A 19,279-nucleotide genomic window follows, 5' to 3' on the forward strand; every position below is an offset into this window, starting at 1 on the left:
TTCAGATATTCTCACAGCTGTGTTTCTTCAAAAAAATGGCCTGACATAACTAGAATGTTTAAAATAAGTTGAGAATTACGGAAATTCTCTTTCACTTTCCCTTTTCACCTTACGTGAAAGCGCTGATGAAGCAAATGTCCTTTGCACCCAATTAATCTACAACAGAACCAACAGCATCAAAACAACTGAGGGTTTTGCTAGCATTTCTGAGAAACACTGATTGCTGTCTCTAATTTCACTTTTCATTCTCCAAGAAGAAACTAATTGCACAGAAAGGGAGTGGAGGAAGTGCACAAGTCAGAAGACTGACAAGGTCTATAGAGAGAGTATGTTTGACTCCTGTTAGAGGAAAAATATTCTGTTATTTAGACTTGACATAGGCACTAAACTGTCAAAACACAGACAGGCTTAGATGTAGCATGGGCAGAAATATAAGTGTCCAGGAACTTTTGCTGTGGAAAACTTAGAGGGTGGATTTAAAGGATCTAAAATTTGGGCTTTGGGGCCCCACATGAATATTTAAATACTTAAACACCTTGTGGATCCAGCTTGTTAAAGGTTTGAATATTTTAAGTATAGTCAGTTTTATTTTTATCTTTTGTTGCAGCTGAGGGCAGTTATGAGAACCAAGTGGTTATGCTGGGCAAAACAAAAAGATTCCCCTTTGTTACTTCTTGCCCCACTTCATCTGTTTCAATTTCTTAGCAATGCTTTTTACTGATTTTCATTGCTCAGCTTACAGACAATTGTATGTATGTGTGTTTATGCTTTACTACATTACTCTCACATTTGGATTACTTTATGGCACTACAAGTTTAAAAGCTACAAGATAGCAAATGTTGCTGTATGGTGCTATTTCTTGGAAAGGGATAAGGTTGTTATCTTAAGGATGGGAGAAAGTACTTGAGATCTTAAAGGAGGTGAAAATATCACTGATCAGTAGCAAAGGTCAGCAGTGGAAAATGGAGCTCTCATTTGGGATTTCAGTTCTTTGAGATACGGAGGGCAGAGCTCAGTCACTGAAATCTTAGTTCTTCTTAAGAACTCAAGTGCTGTACTACCCATACAAATTAATGATCTCCTTTGTCTCCCCCAGCATAAAGCAGAAATAATACTATTTTTTCACTTGTTACTGATGATGTGTGGGTAGTTGGCACAGTTTGTATACTTTTTGAGGAGGAATGTAATACCATTCTGTAAACAAAAAGGAAACTCCTTAGGCCTTCCCTTATTGTGTTTTTTTTGTTGTGTTTATCTTTGATGGTGTTAATATGAAGCTCTTGTACTTCTAAAACAGTGTAGGTAGATTTAATATTAAAATGAGTATCGTAGCAAAGCTGGTTGTTGATTTGGAATATTGGCTACTCTTGGCTAACTGGTAAATTACATTCAACAAAACTGAAATCAAAAGCAGTGACGAGTCCAAATTAAAATTGCCTTGCAAACAGCAATTGATACTGACTTAACTATTTGTAATTTCTTTAGGAGAAATGCAGAGAAAATGGGAAGAAAGACTGAAGAGACTGGAAGAACTAGCATCCTACTATGAAAGAAACCCTCTTCCTGCAGTTTATAGACCAAGACTGTCACAGCCCTTTCAGCCATCCCCTGTTTGGAAAATATTTTCTCGGCAGGCTGAAGCTTTTAATTACGTAAAAACCTGCAAAGAGGTATATTATGTGTTAGGTGGCTGTCTCTATGCACTTTCAAGATTGAATGTCACTTAAAATCTTGATTGACAGTGAAGTCTTTATGAGATTGCAAGATCTCTTTTTTGTTCTTCCCTATCCTGAAACACCAAGAGGTTTTCTTGTCTTTATAGGAGATCATGTTGCAATGGAGGTATCCCTATGAAGTACTAGTTCTAATCTAACATACAAATTGATACGTGATGTTAAACACAGGGAAGTCCTTTTTGGTTACATTGTAGTGGTAGATTTGTTCCTTCTAAAGATGAGCAATCTGCCAGGGTTGGCAGGAGGGAGGATGGGAGGGTAGTGAGAATTGAGCAGGAGGAAAGAGGAGATAAAAAATGAGGAAGGAAAAGAGAGAAACAGGAAGCATGGACAGATTAAAAACACTACAACTCTCAAGTGGCATCAGAGTAGCAAGTTCAGATGATAAAAAGTGGTGAACCAAATAAATACTGCGCAAAAGGTATCCTCTCCTTTCAGTTTAATACTGTTCAAATTGATTGATGTTTTCAAATAAAGTATGCTTTTGTCCACACTGTTTTAGGTGTTTAAGTAATCCTGACAGTCTGTTTTCCAAAATTCACTCTTACTGGCTTGGCAGTAGTTTTTTTAGGGTTTTCTTCTCAGGTTTCCAATTTTTTTATTTAAATAATGTAATTTCTGAAGAATATTTGCCATAAAGCCTTAATGCTGCCATCGTGTTCAAGAGGCTGCTCCTTTCAGGATGTTCCTCCTCCCATTAGATGCACTTGCCACTGATTGAAAAAAGAAGACTTTACAGAGAAAGCAGAGGTTATGTTAATGCACAGCAAAAAAAAAGCTTCAAAGTTTTTACCTTTGTAACTGAAATCAGAATGATATTCTAAATTAAAACCAGATGCTACTTACCTTGAAAAAGTGATCTACTTGTAGGTTTGTGGTATTTGCTGGCCTTTGATCAATGTCAAATAGGAACTTCTGAAGACTTTAAATGGTTCTCTGAATAAAACTAAAAAAAAATTTCCATGTTTTTATTTAAAAAGGATGTCCATGTATTTGCTCTGGAAAAGAACACACAGAGTGGACAGAGGTTTTACCTTGTGACGACATATAAAGAGCTTTGGTTTTATTACACGTGAGTATGGGAGAAGGTACCGTGTATGTGACTAAAAGATGGTATTATACTGAAGTTCCTGTTACTTAGTGAGAGCTGTCACTGGGCAGCCATCCCCAGGAGCTCTCTGCTGCTCTGACTAGCACGAGCTGTAATGGGTTGCCTGAAGTTTTATCTTGGCCTTGAGAAAAATCTTCATAAAGACAAAACAGTACATTCTGTAGCTGGTTTCAACTTTCTTTTGAGTAGCCAACTGCCATTACTTCCTATGAATTAAGGACCCTGTCTACTGAACTTAAGTCTAATAGCAGCAGATTCACTTCTGCTGTCAGCTTTCCTCAGGGGATCATACCACCACACTACAAAACTGTATTAGTCATGTATCAATTTCAGTGAGCATTAATGTAGATGTCTGGTTATGATTTATGGGTTTGTATTTGCATGATGTAGTTCCAAGCATTGACAATTTGATCATATGCTGAACTTTTTTCCTCATTTATCTGTTTTACAATAAAATAGTTATGAAGTAACAGAAATCTGAGTCAGTTTCTATGTGAAAAGCCTTATTTTTTTCTTAAATTGAAAATGAGGTTATTTTTTAGTTTAGTTAGAAAAAAATATATAATCTCACTGTTAGTGCTTGTGCGATAACAAGTTTTTTCCTGTAGTTTTCTTAGTTTCTTAAATTCTTAACAGCATTTCTGTATGCGTTTTAAGACGTGGTGGGGTATGGGGAGGAGAATACTTTACAAAATTAAGTTCTAGGCTAGACAAATAATCTTTGTGTTGATATTTGATGCTGAAGTTAGTTACAAACTCTTTCAAAGCATTATAGGGCTGCTACGTTTTTTACTATGGGTGGTTGATTGAAAAACAAAAGACTATTTAGGACTTATGGGATCCTCATTTGCAACTGAAAAGCATGTATAATGTTTATTGTGAGAGGTTGTGATTTGTTTTTTCTTCCTTAGCAAAGGTTACAAAACAAGTCTTATGCATTGTTATGAAGTGATTCCTGAAAAAGATGCTTGCAAACTTTATTTCGATTTGGAGTTCTACAAACCAGCAAATCTCGGTGCAGATGGCAAGAGCATGGTGGCAAAATTAATTGAGGTAAACTGGAGCAAAGCCATGTTGTAGATTAATATGAATTTGTTGATTTAATATGAAAATGAAGGATTTACTCCTTTATCTTGAGTATGCTGAAGTAAAGTGAAAAAGAATTGTAGACCTAGTGGTTATTTTTAATTAAGTAAAAATACTGTTTTCATTAAAGCAAAAGTTCTTTATTAAATGAAAGGAAAAACTAAAGAGTGATGGCTTTTGGAATGTTTGTGTTCATTCTAGGTTTTCTGATAAGTTTACTTTTGGAGATTGTTTTATGTCCTCAGCCACTTGAAAGCTGTAAAACTAAAGAAATGTTTAGGTATTCTTTAAGGTAACATCAATAAAAGTTCCATTCAGATACTCCTGAGTTCATTCCCTTTGCCAAATGGTGCAGTTCTGTATCAAGGTTTAGACACATTGCTCCTCATTCCAAGTTTCTCTAGATGACCATTCATTATAATTGAGTTAAAGGATGATGCAGAGAACATCATGTGACTGCACTTACCAATGCCTGCACTTACCAATTTGGTGCCTAAAATTAAATATCTTTGCTAATTATCAATTGTATTAAATAGTGTAGTTTCCACTTTATTGCAAATGTGGTTGGAAAATGAACTTCTCTGAAAGTTCAATATGACAGAGGTGGAAAATACAGCAGGTTTTTAGAAGAATATCTTCTATTCCAATAAAATCCCTTGGTAAGTGGACATTTATTTGTGAGACTTCTGTCACCTACACATACCTAGCTAGAAAGGAAGGAAAGAAAAAGATTATTTTCATTCCTTCATAAAGAACCCTTCATGATACAGAATCTGGAGGGCATTTATCCATTGTGAATGAATTTTGAAATCTAGAGATTCCTCAGGTTAAGAAGAGGACTTTAGATTTGCTGGATGGGGAATCTTAGCTTCTAAAACCTGAAGCTTCCAGACCCTTGGGCTCTGAGTCCCAGTCCTAAACATAAGTAACCACTAGCTTAGTTTATAGAAGGTTTTAAGAGCTAATCTAGAGCCAAGTATCCTATGTTTTCTGCTTAGTTGGTGTTCATTGGGACATGCCAATGAATTAGCCAAATCATAACACTGAATTAGCTTTCCAGTCATTTATATTATCATGGCCTCCATCTTCCATTCCTAGTAAGCCTTACAAATATTGTCACTGTGGGTGTGCACTGCCTTGTGGTGCTAAAAAACCTACATGATAAAGCCACTAAATTAGACTTGGACCTGAAAAACTAAAAGTCTGCTCAGCTTATCACTGCTAGTACAGTCAGTGACTTGCACATATAAGTAAATATGTCAAATTTGGTTAAAACTAGGTATGAGTTAGTTTGAATTAACTTCATTATATGCTTAAAATGGGGAAAACCCCAAAAAGGAACCTTGAAAAAAATGCAGAATCTGCATTTGTGTTAGGTTTTGTAGATACCACTACTAAAAATAACAGAGAAAATAACATAATTAATGTTTATGATTTCAGCTTGTCAGCCAAAAATTAAAAGAACTTCATGATGTAAATTGCTCAACTAAAGATGTCTTGAACTTAGATTCCAGTACTGATGAAAAATTTAGTCGTCACTTAATATTTCTACCCCAAAAGACAGTATTCAAGGATAATAAGCATGTTGGTAAGTGTGTTATGTCTTATACCTAGAAATAAAAGATGCAGTTTTGACTTGGTACAGTGCCAGCTCACATTTGAATATTTATTTTAATGAATTTATATGTGGAAACAAATGTGTAATCTCAGCAGAAATTACGAGCAGTTCCATTAAGCCTAATTTTTTCTCATGTTCTACTTCCTTTTCCTATAATTAGCATGTATGCTTTCTTTACAAAAGTCATGGCAAGACTGACTTCCATGAAACTGGCAAATGTATGACTTCCTTGTTTACAGGTTAATGTCAGTCTTAAAAATTAAGACTGTTATTTGTGCTAAATTCAGTTCATTTGTGCTCAGCACAGGGTCAGCAAGGCAGGACAAAGATGATTTCAAGCCACCTATGCATAAACATGATTAAGCTCATTGTTGATATAAATTGGGATTTCTTGGGATATGGCAACTCCAACATGAAGAGTTGCCAGTTCAGGGTTGTCTTGACTGCATTTTAAAAACAAGTATAATACCTTCTTATTTACAAGAGTATTTTGAACACAGTTTTAAAATATGGTCTGTGAAGCACTGAAGTGCTGGTGGTGAACACTGAGGAGAGTTAATGTTGAAATTCATAATATCTTCTTACATACATATCCTTTGTGGTGCATAGTAAAGTAGTCTTGTAGGCACACTTTGACTAGTGAGGGCACGGGGGAGTATCAGCTGAATTTTGTCTGAGTGAAACAGGAACTGATGGAAAACAGTTTGCTCAGTGCTGGAATTAAAGTCTGTATCAACCTACAAATGCAGAACTCTGGGTTAATTAACATTCCACCTGCAGCCTTGGTTTTGTAATCTCTTAATATTTGAATGTTTAATTTTGTAACCTTTGTTCCCCTGTTGTGTTTTATTCAAATAAACAAAAAGTTGAGGGAAAGGAAGTGGAAATGCTGTTATACAGAGATTAATGATCTCATGGGTTATTAGAAGGGATGAAATGTAAATTTGTGGCATTTAGCTCTACTATTTGTGTTCAGGAAGAACTGTGACAACAGCACAGCATTACAAGAAATGATGTGTGTTGTTACTGGGTTTCCACTGGCAATAGAATAGGAAGCATTGAGGATGTTTGGTTCAAAATTTTGATCCCACTCAGTTTCCCACTTCTGTTGTGCTGTCTGCCTATCACAGTCTGCCTGACTGTCTTCATGCCCAGTCTACTCTTTCTCACCCTTACCTCTTTTTCTAGTGTTCCACCCTCCCTCACTGCAATATTGAGTAAAGTTTATATTGTATTTCTTACTTTTCTTCATACCTCCTGTGTTATTCAAGTAGATTCTTCCTGGGCACTGTGCATGATCCAGCAGGGCCTCGTAGAGAGCACAGGGGAGATGGCTCTTTTTGTACTTAATGACAGCACAGTGATGCCATTATTAATGACATAGTGCTGGGCTTCTGTCTAAACAGTAAAGCATTAGAGAAAGTCTTATTTTCCTTCTGAATTGTCTAATTATTTCATGGGGAGAACACACGTACTCTTGGGTCGACATGGTTTAGGGTTGACACATTTTGTATTACTCTGAGGAATCATTTATGAAAGGTCTTCTCAGCAGGAACATCTGGAGGAACAGAGCAAACTGTAAGGACAGGTTGCATATTTTAAGCCTGCATGCATGTACAATTTTTCTCCCCAAATATTTTTAGTATAAGCATTTGGTCCATGGCCTAAGCACCACTTTAGGCCAAAATTCAGGTCTTAACTGCAACACAATGAGGACAGAGTATTTCCAGAACAGAGGATTTTTTCCAGCTTTTTTAACACTAAAACCCCCAATTTCTCATTCTTGGGAGTAATGGAATCTGTGTCCCTAAATCTTTTGAGGGGTAGCTCAAGGAAAGCCAAGCAGATTGTCTTGGTTATAAGCAAATGCCTATAAATACTGGTTGCCAGCTCCAAGCGTAGCACAGAACAGTTATTTTTTGCTGTGGTGATGTCTCGGTTTGAGGGGAAAAAAACAACCAAAATGTTTTACCCACAAGCAGGGGAGGGGCTTCTTCCACGATAATCACACCACTCTTTATCAAATTTAAGAAAAGGAATTTTAATACAAGAAGGATAACTGCTATATATATATATATATGTAAACAGACTAGTGCAACTCACTTCCCCAACACCACAAGAGAGGGAAAAAAAAAACAAACCAAAAGAAACAAAACAACAACAAAACCCAGCAGGTTTTTTCTCCGGGAGAAAAGGTTATACTTAAGTGTTCATGTCACAGCCCGGCTGGCTGCAGAGTGAGTTTCAGTCCCTCTCCAGCGAAACAGACGAGCAGTGGGCTTTCAGATGGACTCAGTCTCTTCACCCTGTGTTCCCCGTCCAAGAAGCAGAAAGGTACGAGCAACCAGCGGCAAATCCAAGGCAGGTAGCAGCATCAGCACGGCACGAAAAGTAGTCCGAGGTGGGCAGCGGCAAGACAGCCAGGAAAAAAACCCCAGCAGGGCAGCCTGCCTCCTTCGAGCCCCCACTCCCCCGTTCCGCCGAGCCAAGACTCCTGAGAATATCCAAAAAAAACCTAAAAGAGACAAACCTGCCCCCACTCCAGCGATCAACAGTTAACTGCTTCTTTTGTTAACCGCTGGCCTGGGCAGTTAAGTGGCAGGGGAGAGAATTTACATAATAATCCCAAACTACAACATTATCCACCTCTAAATTCTCTTTTATGCCGATACTCTACATTAAACTTAAATTTTCTTTCAAATAATTAAGTGTTTACAAATACAGTAATATGAGTTGTTTACTTAGAGATAAGTTCTTCTTGAGGTACACATCGTGTCTCTCCATCTTCCTGCATCACTCACCAGGTGGAACCAGATCCTTGAGCAAAGACAACCCCACGAATGGGTTTGCCTTTGCCTGAGGCAGGGTTGATCCAGACTGTTTTCCCTAGCATACCTCTCAGGTGTATTACAGGGACTTTGTCTCCATCTACAGTGTGAAGGGGTTCTGATTGGGCAGGACCAGCTCGATTGACAGAGCCTCTAGTGTTGACTAGCTATGTAGCTTTTGCTAAGTTGTTGATCTCAGTGTTTGAAAGTCCTTCTATCCAACGCCTTCAAAGTGGTTTTCAACAGTCTATTGCACCGCTCAACTTTCCTGGCAGCTGGTGCATGGTAGGGGATATGATACAACCACTTAATGCCATGTTCTCTCGCCTAGGTAGCAACTAAGCTGTTTTTGAAATGAGTTCCATTATCTGACTCAATTCGTTCTGGGGTGCTATGTCGCCACAGCACTTGTTTTTCCAGGCCTAGGATGGTGTTCCGAGCAGTGGCGTGAGGCACTGGGTGTGTCTCCAGCCACCCTGTGGTTGCTTCCACCATGGTGAGCACATAGCGCTTGCCTTGGCGGGTCTGTGGCAGTGTGATGTAGTCAACCTGCCAGGCCTCCCCGTACTTATACTTATCCTAGCGTCCACCATACCACAGGGGCTTCACTCTCTTATCCTGCTTAATGGCAGCACATGTCTCGCAGTCATGGATAACCTGAGAGATAATGTTTATGGTTAAATTCACTCCTCGGTTTCGTGCTCATTTATAAGTGGCATCTTTGCCCTGATGGCCCGAGGCCTATCGAGCCAAGAACAGCTGTCCCTTGTGCTGCCAGTCCAGATTTGTCTGTGATACTTTCACTTGCGCAGCTCGGTCTGCCTGTTGGTTGTTGAGATGTTCCTCATTGGCCCGATTTTTGCGCACGTGTGCGTCTACGTGGCGGACTCTCACAATTAGTTTCTCTACTCGGGTGGCAATATCTTGTCATGTATCGGCAGCCCAGATGGGTTTCCCTCTGCGTTTCCAATTGGTTTTCTTCCATCGGTCTAACCATCCCCAGAGAGCATTGGCCACCATCCATGAGTCGGTGTAGAGGTAAAGCTTTGGCCATTTCTCTCGTTCAGCAATGTCCAGGGCCAACTGCACGGCTTTAAGCTCTGCAAACTGACTTGACTCACGTTTTTTTTCAGTAGCTTCTGCAACTTGTCGGGTGGGACTTCATACAGCTGCTTTTCATTTGCAATTAGTCCTTACAATGCGACAGGAGCCATCGGTGAAGAGGGCGTAGCGTATTTCTTCTTCTGGCAATTGATTGTATGGTGGAGCTTCTTCCGCACGTGTCACCTGCTCTTCCTCTTCATCTGCTAGACTAAAATTTTCACTTTCAGGCCAGTTTGTGATGATTTCCAGGATCTCAGGGTGATTTGATTTTCTTATACGGGCGCGCTGCGTAATCAGGGCAATCCACTTGCTTCAGGTAGCATCAGTGGCGTGATGTGTAGAGGCAGCCTGTCCTGACAACATCCACTTCAGAACTGGTAGTCGAGGTGCCAGAAACAGCTGTGCTTCTGTGCCAATCACCTCTGAGGCGGCTTGGACTCCTTCATAGGCGGCTAGGATCTCTTTCTCTGTGGGGGTATAGTTGGCTTCAGATCTTCTGTAGCTTCGGCTCCAGAATCCAAGTGGTCGGCTTCGAGTCTCACCAGGCACCTTCTGCCAAAGGCTCCAAGACAGGCCATTGTTCCCGGCGGCGGAGTAGAGCATGTTCTGTATGTCTGGTCCTGTCCTGAATTGTCCAAGGGCTACAGCCTGAGCAATCTCATGCTTGATCTGGTCAAAGGCTTGTTGCTGCTCAGGGCCCCAGTGGAAATCATTCTTCTTACGGGTTACCAGGTAGAGAGGGCTTACGATCTGACTGTATGCTGGGATATGCATCTTCCAGAACCCTATGGCACCCAGAAAGGCTTGTGTTTCCTTTTTGCTGGTAGGTGGAGACATTGCTGTGATCTTATTGATGACTTCTGTTGGAATCTGACGGCGTCCATCATGCCACTTCACTCCCAGGAACTGGATCTCTTGGGCTGGTCCCTTAACCTTGCTCCGTTTGATGGCAAAGCCAGCTCCCAAAAGGATCTGGATGATTTTCTCTCCTTTCTGAAAAACTTCTTCTGCTGTGTCCCCCCACACAATGATGTCATCAATGTATTGCAGGTGTTCTGGAGCCTCACCCTTCTCCAGTGCAGTCTGGATCAGTTCATGACAGATGGTGGGACTCTGTTTCCACCCCTGGGGTAGTCGGTTCCAGGTGTACTGCACGCCCCTCCAGGTAAAAGCAAACTGTGGCCTGCACTCTGGTGCTAGAGGAATGGAGAAGAACGCATTAGCAATGTCAATAGTGGCATACCACTTTGCTGCTCTGGACTCCAGTTCATACTGGAGCTCCAGCATGTCCGGCACAGCGGCACTCAGCGGTGGGGTAACTTCATTCAAGCCACGATAGTCCACAGTCAATCTCCATTCTCCATCAGACTTATGCACAGGCCAGATGGGGCTGTTGAAGGGTGAGTGGGTTTTGCTGACCACCCCTTGGCTCTCCAGTTCACGGATCATCTTATGGATGGGGATCACAGCATCACGGTTCGTTCGGTATTGCCGACGGTGCACTGTCGTGGTGGCAATTGGCACTTGCTGTTTTTCAATTTTCAACAGTCCAACAGCAGAAGGACTTTCTGAGAAACCTGGCAATGAGTTCAATTGTTCAATCCCTTCTGTCTGTACAGTGGCTATTCTAAAAGCCCATCTATGCCCCTTTGGGTCCTTAAAATATCCATTTCTGAGGTAGTCAATGCCCAGGATACATGGGGCGGCTGGACCAGTCACAATGGGGTGTTTCTGCCAATCTCTCCCTGTCAAGCTCACTTCAGCTTCTAGCACAGTCAACTCTTGAGATCCCCCTGTCACCCCAGAAATAGAAATAGTTTCTGAGCCCACATGTCCTGATGGCATTAATGTGCATTGAGCGCCAGTATCAACCAAAGCTTTATACTTTTGTGGGTCTGATGTACCAGGCCATCGAATCCACACAGTCTAATAGACACGGTTGTCCCGTGCCTCTACTTGGCTAGAGGCAGGGCCCCTCTAACACTGATCCTGGTCATAGCGGTCAGAACTTTTTCTCGATGAGTACACCTGGGAGGTGCCCTCCTGTGGGTCAGATTCTTGCCCGTGGGAAACTGGGACTGCACTTACTCTCACTGACTTTCTTTCATTTTCCTTCAGTTTTTGTACTCGGGCTGCAAGGGCACGGGTGGGTTTCCCATCCCACCGTCCCATGTCTTCTCCATGTTTGGCCAGGAAGTACCACATCTCAGTTCGTGAGGTCTGTCCACTTCCTCTGGCTGGGGGCCGTCTGGCTCTGACTTCAGAGGTTCTCATTCGCACTGGTGCCACTTGGAGACTTTCCCTAATTTCCTTTCTGATCGCTTTTACTTCTGCAGGCAGCGTCTTGAGACTCTCAACCAATGTCTCTACAGCAGAAATACGGGCCTGCATTGGGCTGTGGGTCATGCCTTCATATATCCGGAGCTTATTTGCTACAGCGCCCACTGTTTCTTGGTTCTCTTCCCTATACATGGATGCCAGGAAATCGGTGTATTCAGCTGGCCCCGAGTGTGAAAGGTTCCACCACATATGTGGTGTGCATCTGACCTTGTCAGGGTCATTATTGGTTTGCCCACCTCTTCCAAAAAGCACGTCTATCATTGCCATCTCCCTCAGACGTAAAATTCCTTCTTTCATCGTCTTCCAAGTCTTCTTAATATGATGTTCCTGCAGGATTTCTCTATAAACAAACTTCTCTCTTACACTCATTAGAAGTCGTGCCCAGAGTGAAAGGGGCTTTGATTCCCTCACGAACACCTGTTTAATAGCCACATCCTGGGCCAGAGCCCCCAAAAACCTGGCTTCAGCACCATCCAGTTGTAAGGTTTCACCCATAAGGTCCCAAACTCGGATCAACCAAGTCAGGATGGGCTCACCCGGGTGTCGAGCAATGTCTTTCCGCAAACTACGGAGATTATCAAATGACAATGACTCAGTGATGATCTCAGGCTCTGGGTCTGCTTGCTGTGGAGGTGCAGCAGCCCCCTCATCGTCCGCTGGATGGTCTAATTTGGTCTTATATTTCCTTTTTTGGATAGGGGCAACTTCCATAGGCTTGACCTGTCTTCCTGGTTTAGCCTCGTCCTGCATCACTGTAACATCAGAGGTTTTACCCTCTTCCTTCTCCCTCTTCACTGTAACGTCAGGGGTTTTATTCTCTTCCTTTTCTCCCTTCACTGTGGCATCAGGGGTTTTATTCTCTTCCTTTTCCCCTTTCACTGTGGCATCAGGGGTTTTATTCTCTTGCTTTTCCCCATTCACTGTAGCATCAGGGGTTTTATTTTCTTGCTTTTCCCCCTTCACTGGGCTAGGCTTCTGAATGCATTCTGGAAAAACCCTGGCCCTACTTTCAAACATTCTGTAAGCCGCAGGGATACAACCTTGCAGAAAAACCATAAAGAGCAAGATATCTCTGGCATCCAGGGAGAATTTAAACATCTCAAAAGCTGTTGTAGCAGACTTGAATGGGGAATGGACAAAGGGTTGGGAGAAGAGATTCCCCTTTGTTCCTTCCCAAGGGTCCGTACTGTTATCACTGAATCCCCAGAGGTAGCAGCTTAGGTTGCGGCAGGAAAACAGCCTGGAGAACACCACCCACATGACATCCAAAGGCATCGAATTCATGGCACCATAAATCCAGAGTAAGAACTCAATAATAATTGCGGTTATTTGAGTTTTACTCATTGATTTGTTGATAAGACTTAAACCTGCCGCTCCTTTTGGCATGAATTTGTACCAACAAAAAGCCAATATATTATACAGGATGGTCCTGATGAACCCTAAGCTCAAGACTCACATGGTGCCACAAAATAGCAGTTATCCTTCTTTGTTTACAAGCCCCATGTTGGGCGCCAAGAAATGTCTCGGTTTGAGGGGAAAAAACAACCAAAATGTTTTACCCACAAGCAGGGGAGGGGCCTCTTCCACGATAATCACACCACTCTTTATCAAATTTAAGAAAAGGAATTTTAATACAAGAAGGATAACTGCTATATATATATATATATGTAAACAGACTAGTGCAACCCACTTCCCCAACACCACAAGAGAGGGGAAAAAAAAAACAAACCAAAAGAAACAAAACAACAACAAAACCCAGCAGGTTTTTTCTCCGGGAGAAAAGGTTATACTTAAGTGTTCATGTCACAGCTCGGCTGGCTGCAGAGTGAGTTTCAGTCCCTCTCCAGCGAAACAGACGAGCAGTGGGCTTTCAGATGGACTCAGTCTCTTCACCCTGTGTTCCCCGTCCAAGAAGCAGAAAGGTACGAGCAACCAGCGGCAAATCCAAGGCAGGTAGCAGCATCAGCACAGCACAAAAAGTAGTCCGAGGTGGGCAGCGGCAAGACAGCCAGGGAAAACCCCAGCAGTAACCAGCAGGGTAACCTGCCTCCTTCGAGCCCCCACTCCCCCGTTCCGCCGAGCCAAGACTCCCGAGAATATCCAAAAAAAACCCAAAAGAGACAAACCTGCCCCCACCCCAGCGATCAACAGTTAATTGCTTCTTTTGTTAACCGCTGGCCTGGGCAGTTAAGTGGCAGGGGAGAGAATTTACATAATAATCCCAAACTACAACAGGTGAGCAGCTACAAACCCCGAAGACTTCAATGACAGCACTGCAATTTTTAGTTGAGAAGTATGGTCTTTTAACTCCTCTACTGGTATAAACACCTAAGTAATCCATGGATGATAAATAATATGGCATGACAGCAGTTTTAGCCTGTGATCTTGATAGCTAAATGACATTAGTCAGTTCTTTCCATGGAACCTTGAACAGTTTATTCCAGCCTGTTGGTTTAAGTGTTCTGTCTCCACTGTGACATGAATTTGACATGTTTACAAACTGTCAGCCTTCAAATACATGTCTAGCTTGTGTAACCTTTGCCTTTACAAAAGCATACTGAAGCCAGAGTAAAAACTGAATTTTATAACTGAGATATGTAAATGTCAGTGTTAAATTCACGTGTGTTACAATAATATTATACCCATGACTTTTCATTAATGCTTTCTAGTAACCTGCTTAACAAACTTGTGTTAAAGCATATTAACTTTGCACTTTGTGCCAAATACTCTGCTGTATTAAATAACTAAGAATGCAGATAATGTCTTAATTTCCCAGAATCTATATTAAAAAATACACTTTTTGATGTGATGGAAAAATTTTGTCTAATATTAAACTTTAAAGGGCTAATATATTTTTCAGACACAAGCAAGTGTTGGCTTTTTTAAAATTCACTGTTCTGGTGTTGGGCCTTGTCAAAAAAGATGAGTTAGTGCTATTTATTTGGGATAAACTAGAATATGAAATACCACATCTTGGATGATACTGTTTCATAAGTGTTTTATGTCAGGGGTTGTGCACAAAGTGCATGGGCTTGAAATTAAATATGATTAAAAACTTTTGGTACGTAATATTTGAAATTAGTTACTAGCAAGAATTAAAATACAGGGACTGAGTTCATGGCTCATGTAAGAAAGCACAGGAAATCAGGTATGTCCAGAGGAAAGCTGTGGAGGTCAGTGAATTGGCATTGATCAACTCAGATGATAAATTCCATGTACAAACAATATGACATACAGTCAAGAATCAAAAGTATGAAATGCAGGGTTTGTGTCCCACATCTCAGCAGTCAGAAGACACTGGAAGAGAGAAAACAAAGGTGTGTGTGAATGACAAAGAACTAACTCCCAACACAGCCTTTCACTGCTGGAACTCTCCCTGTTCTGACACCAGAGTGATTGTTACTTAATTACACACACAAAAAAAGTGAAGTGGTCAATCAGGACTTTTACAGATGCTCTTATGGCAATTGAAATAAACTTCAGTTCTGAAATAAGTACATTTTCTCCCTGAAGATCCAAGAAACTATAGTTACAAAACTAAGAAATTCTGTGTGTGTATTTGGACACACAGGGTTAAAACAGTGTTTATGACTGTGACTCATTTGTGCACCTCAGTAGTCCTGAAGTGCACAAGAGGATAATGATGATAGTGATGCTTGGTATGCTGAGTCAGTCTGCTGATATGTAGCATAGGACTTGCATTCTTTCATATTCCTGCTGAAGCTTCATCCAACAACTGCAGAATTCTCTTTGCCAGTATTCCTCCCCCATCTCTATTAATTCTATTCTCTACTTTATCCTTGGAAGTAATTTGGCCATGGTTTTGACTTGTCTTTGGTTACCTTCTAGCAGAGCCTGGAGATACAATGGGAGTTGAATTATAATACTGGGAGTTTCAAAAGTCATTACAAAATACCTTTGTAAAAGTAATTTGTTATTTGAGTAAGCTTTGATGAAACTCTTACGTGGGTGAATGCCATGAAGCTGCAACTAAAACATTTCCATTAGGGAAAGCAACAGTGAGAGAGACAATCACAAGCTTTTCAGAATCCTAAATCTCAACTTGTTAATGTTTTGGGGTTTTTTTAAAGAAGCTTAGTACAAATCCTTGCCAAGAATTGGTTTCTAATTACTGGCCAGAACCATTTTGTACAGTGGGCTGATAAAAAGATGTTTTTAAAAATCCAGAAGGGCTAAAAAGAGTCCAACCACTTCCATTTTGTTTGTTTTGAAAAATGTTTGCACAGAAACTATTTAAGTTCCTTCTTGACTCATAAATGACGTTATCTGCTTTTGGCCTTTGTTGTTTGTTTTTAAGGTAACTTTGTGAGAACTGTTTTGCAGCCTGCCATAAGATTAATGGAGAGTAAGGCTGCTGCTGCTGCTGGGATTGCAGAAGAAGCAGGACATGTTTTCCAGTGTTCTGTAGAAGCAGTTGGATTAGATGGTTCTGTTACAAACCTCTCAGCTGACAAAGATGCTTCCAAAGGCTGGCCAGCCATTGTTCACCAAACAAAGGATATGGAAATGTCACACCAGGGAGAAAATTTTGATTTTTCCTTTCTAATAGTAAATGGTAAAGAAGGTGACAAGCAACTTTTTGTGGATCTAGGTAAATATAAGTGCTTTTAAACCTCTTTGGGATGCAACAAAGGTTTTGAAATGAGATGTTCCTTAATGTTCAATTACAGACAGTGAGAACAGTGGTGTTCTTACTGTTGTCGCTATGGTCAGAATTTAAACCAAATACAATACATGATGAAACTGTGATCATAAATGCTATACTTTAAAGGAATTTTAGTTTCTTGGTCCATGGAACTTCTTATATTACTACATGGAATTTTTTTGGTAAGTTTGAAGAAATTCTTGCCACACAAGAATCTCTAATTATCTTTTTTTCCTCTGATGACAGTAATCCCATTTGAATTAAAAGAGGATAGCATATATTGCATTTTTGTTATTTCAGTTGAATTGGAAGCTGCTTAATTGTGGAATAAGTTTTACAGGTGTGGCCTTCTGAACTGTTCTGTGTATGAATTGAGCCTTTCCCTGTATGGAATGGCAGCTGTCAGGTTTCAGTGAAATTTTGGGTCGGGCACTTCATGGTCCAGCTGGGCTTAGCCTGTTCATGGTATTAAAATGTTACAAATCTTCAGGAACACAACACCCATAGTCAAACTAATGTTAGAAAGTTCCACCCTTCTTTATCCCCATATCTGGTTTTTCTGCTTTTTGCTTTGTCTCAGTGAAATGGAAATAGCTTAACACACTTCTGCATAGCAATGTGTTATGTACTTCAGGACTTTACTGTCTTTATTTTCTTGGACTCCTCTGAAGAACCTCCATCCCTTCAAATCCTTCTCATTGAACTCAGGATCACTTTCACTGAGGGCCTCTTCAGTCTGTCTGAGCCATTGAAACGTAATCCCAGAGTTGCCCATACAAAGATTGCTTTCCCATACTGTTCAAAATTCCTTCAGGCATATTCATGAATGGAAATTAAATAACGGAATATGGAAATTCAATAGTGAAAATCAAGTATTTTTTTATTCATTCACCTTTTAAGATTTTGATAATTGTGCAGCTTTTTATGCTCAGTATTTCACAAAATTAATGTGAAAGCAGATTTCTTGTTGTGAAGGGAAACTTTTAGTGATTATAATGTCAGAGTGATTAAAATGCCTATGTAGGGGCGTTGAGTGTCTCAATTCTTCTATGACATAAGAATTTACATGTGTCATGATCTTGCTCTCTTGCATTTCATTTCTGGGGTGTGAGCTGAAATCAGTAATAGTTGTTTGTTTAATTTACAAGTGCTAAGTATCTTAAATCCTGGCCAGCATTGTTACATTACGAAATACTTGCTTTCCTGTAGGGGTTTATACAAAGAATAGAAATTTCCGGATGTATAAATCATCAAAAGCAGGAAAAAATGTGATTCTGAAGATAGCAGAGGATAATAACTTTATCCCTACCTGTGAAAAGGATGTTTCCTTGGAAGAAGCATATTTTCTTTCCTCTTTAATTTGCAACGTTAGGTAATTATTCCAGTGGATTTACAATATTTTAAAATATATATTTTAATGATAATTCTCTTGCAGTAGTTACAAATAACTATTATGAATGAGCAGTTATTCCATTAACATTGTTGCAGTGTAATTTAGGAGTTCCTAGTAGAATTTCTTGTTTTTGAAGAAAAAACAAAATGCTCGAGTCTTGATTTTTGGGTTTGGCTTTTTTTTTTGAACCTTCCTTGAAATGTTTAAAGAACACAGAGCAGGTTTCTAAGTTGTGTCTCATTTCTCTGTATACACTCAAAATGCCAAAATTTAACCATTAAGTTTGGTCAGATTCTGTGTAGTTTTGAAAACAAAAACTGCAGCTTTCCAGTCAGTTAAGTGTGAGGAGCCTGAATATTTTCTAAAGTAGGATGAGAAATAAAAAGGATTTCTGTACATGTTTACCTGAATACCAGATTTCGCATTGGGTACAAAGACCTCCTTAGGCTGGGTACTCATACATACAATAATCAAGTTTTCTGTATCTAATCGAAACCTCTGATGATATATCAGACTATCTGTACTATCTTAAGAAGATCCTAATCATTGCTGCAGCAGAAAGAGGGTTAAACTGGTATAATATTTTTTATTCAAAGCTTGTATTTGTTCTGACTTCAGGTTTTATATTCTGAAATGTTCATCCTCTGAAATGATGCAAGCAACCCCATGGCATAAATCATGCAGTGTATTCAGATCATAGCCATCAGCTGAGTCTGTCATAAATATGGATGAGAAATTCTGCTGGGTTGAATTTAGACTTCTGTGATCATTCAGCTTCCAGCTAGTAACATGGCAAAGAATAGTTCATTGTAGAGAGACAAAAAAAATTGAAACCTTTCAAGGGGTCTGTTTATATAAATACTACATCTGGAGCAGATCCTGCTGTGGGAGTGTGGACCAGCAGTCCTTTAAATGGCTGGCCCCTGGGACTTGCACCAAGAACAAATGTTGCTGCTGAGGAGGAGGAACCCCTACCCTCTGCTGTCAGGCAGGGAAACTGCCAAAGTGAGAAGAGGGAGTGCTCCAGGGATAGGGAACGATGCTCACCGAATCACAGGCTGGCTGAGGCCGGCAGGGCCCTCTGGAGGTCTCCTGGCCCACCCCCTCGCTCCAGCTGGGCCCCTGGAACTGGTGGCCCTGTGCTATGTCTTGTTATCTCATACGGTGATAAGTTATATTGTGCTGTGTTATGCTGTAAGAATCACACATTTTCCTTTGTATTCTCTCCTTTCTGCAGAGTGAGTGATGACACAAAAGTTCTGTCATCTGGCTTTTCAGAGGAGGAGAGAAAAATGTCAGTTTTTTTAAACAGTAGATCCACCAGAAGCAGCAGAGGTACCTCAAGCCTTTTCTACTGCATAGAAAAAAACAAGTAGTCTTAGATTCGATGTACTGTG

General features: G+C 40.5%; 1 protein-coding gene across 4 annotated transcripts in view; it reads left to right on the plus strand.

The window, feature by feature from the left end:
- PRIMPOL (primase and DNA directed polymerase) overlaps window positions 1–19,279 on the plus strand; it is a 25,315-nt gene that overhangs the window by 2,433 nt on the left and 3,603 nt on the right. For 3 of the 4 annotated variants that reach the window (XM_071556311.1, XM_071556307.1, XM_071556308.1), the window contains exons 2-8: window positions 1,486–1,670; window positions 2,717–2,808; window positions 3,759–3,900; window positions 5,374–5,521; window positions 16,142–16,435; window positions 17,699–17,861; window positions 19,120–19,217. In XM_071556311.1, coding sequence (XP_071412412.1) covers window positions 1,486–1,670; window positions 2,717–2,808; window positions 3,759–3,900; window positions 5,374–5,521; window positions 16,142–16,435; window positions 17,699–17,861; window positions 19,120–19,217 — 1,122 coding nt within the window. Of the gene's footprint in view, window positions 1–1,485; window positions 1,671–2,716; window positions 2,825–3,758; window positions 3,901–5,373; window positions 5,522–16,141; window positions 16,436–17,698; window positions 17,862–19,119; window positions 19,218–19,279 lie in introns of those variants that run through there. The other variant, XM_071556310.1, reaches the window with a different exon arrangement.

Source organism: Pithys albifrons, chromosome 5 (genome assembly GCF_047495875.1).
Source record: "Pithys albifrons albifrons isolate INPA30051 chromosome 5, PitAlb_v1, whole genome shotgun sequence".
Lineage (NCBI taxonomy): Eukaryota > Metazoa > Chordata > Aves > Passeriformes > Thamnophilidae > Pithys > Pithys albifrons.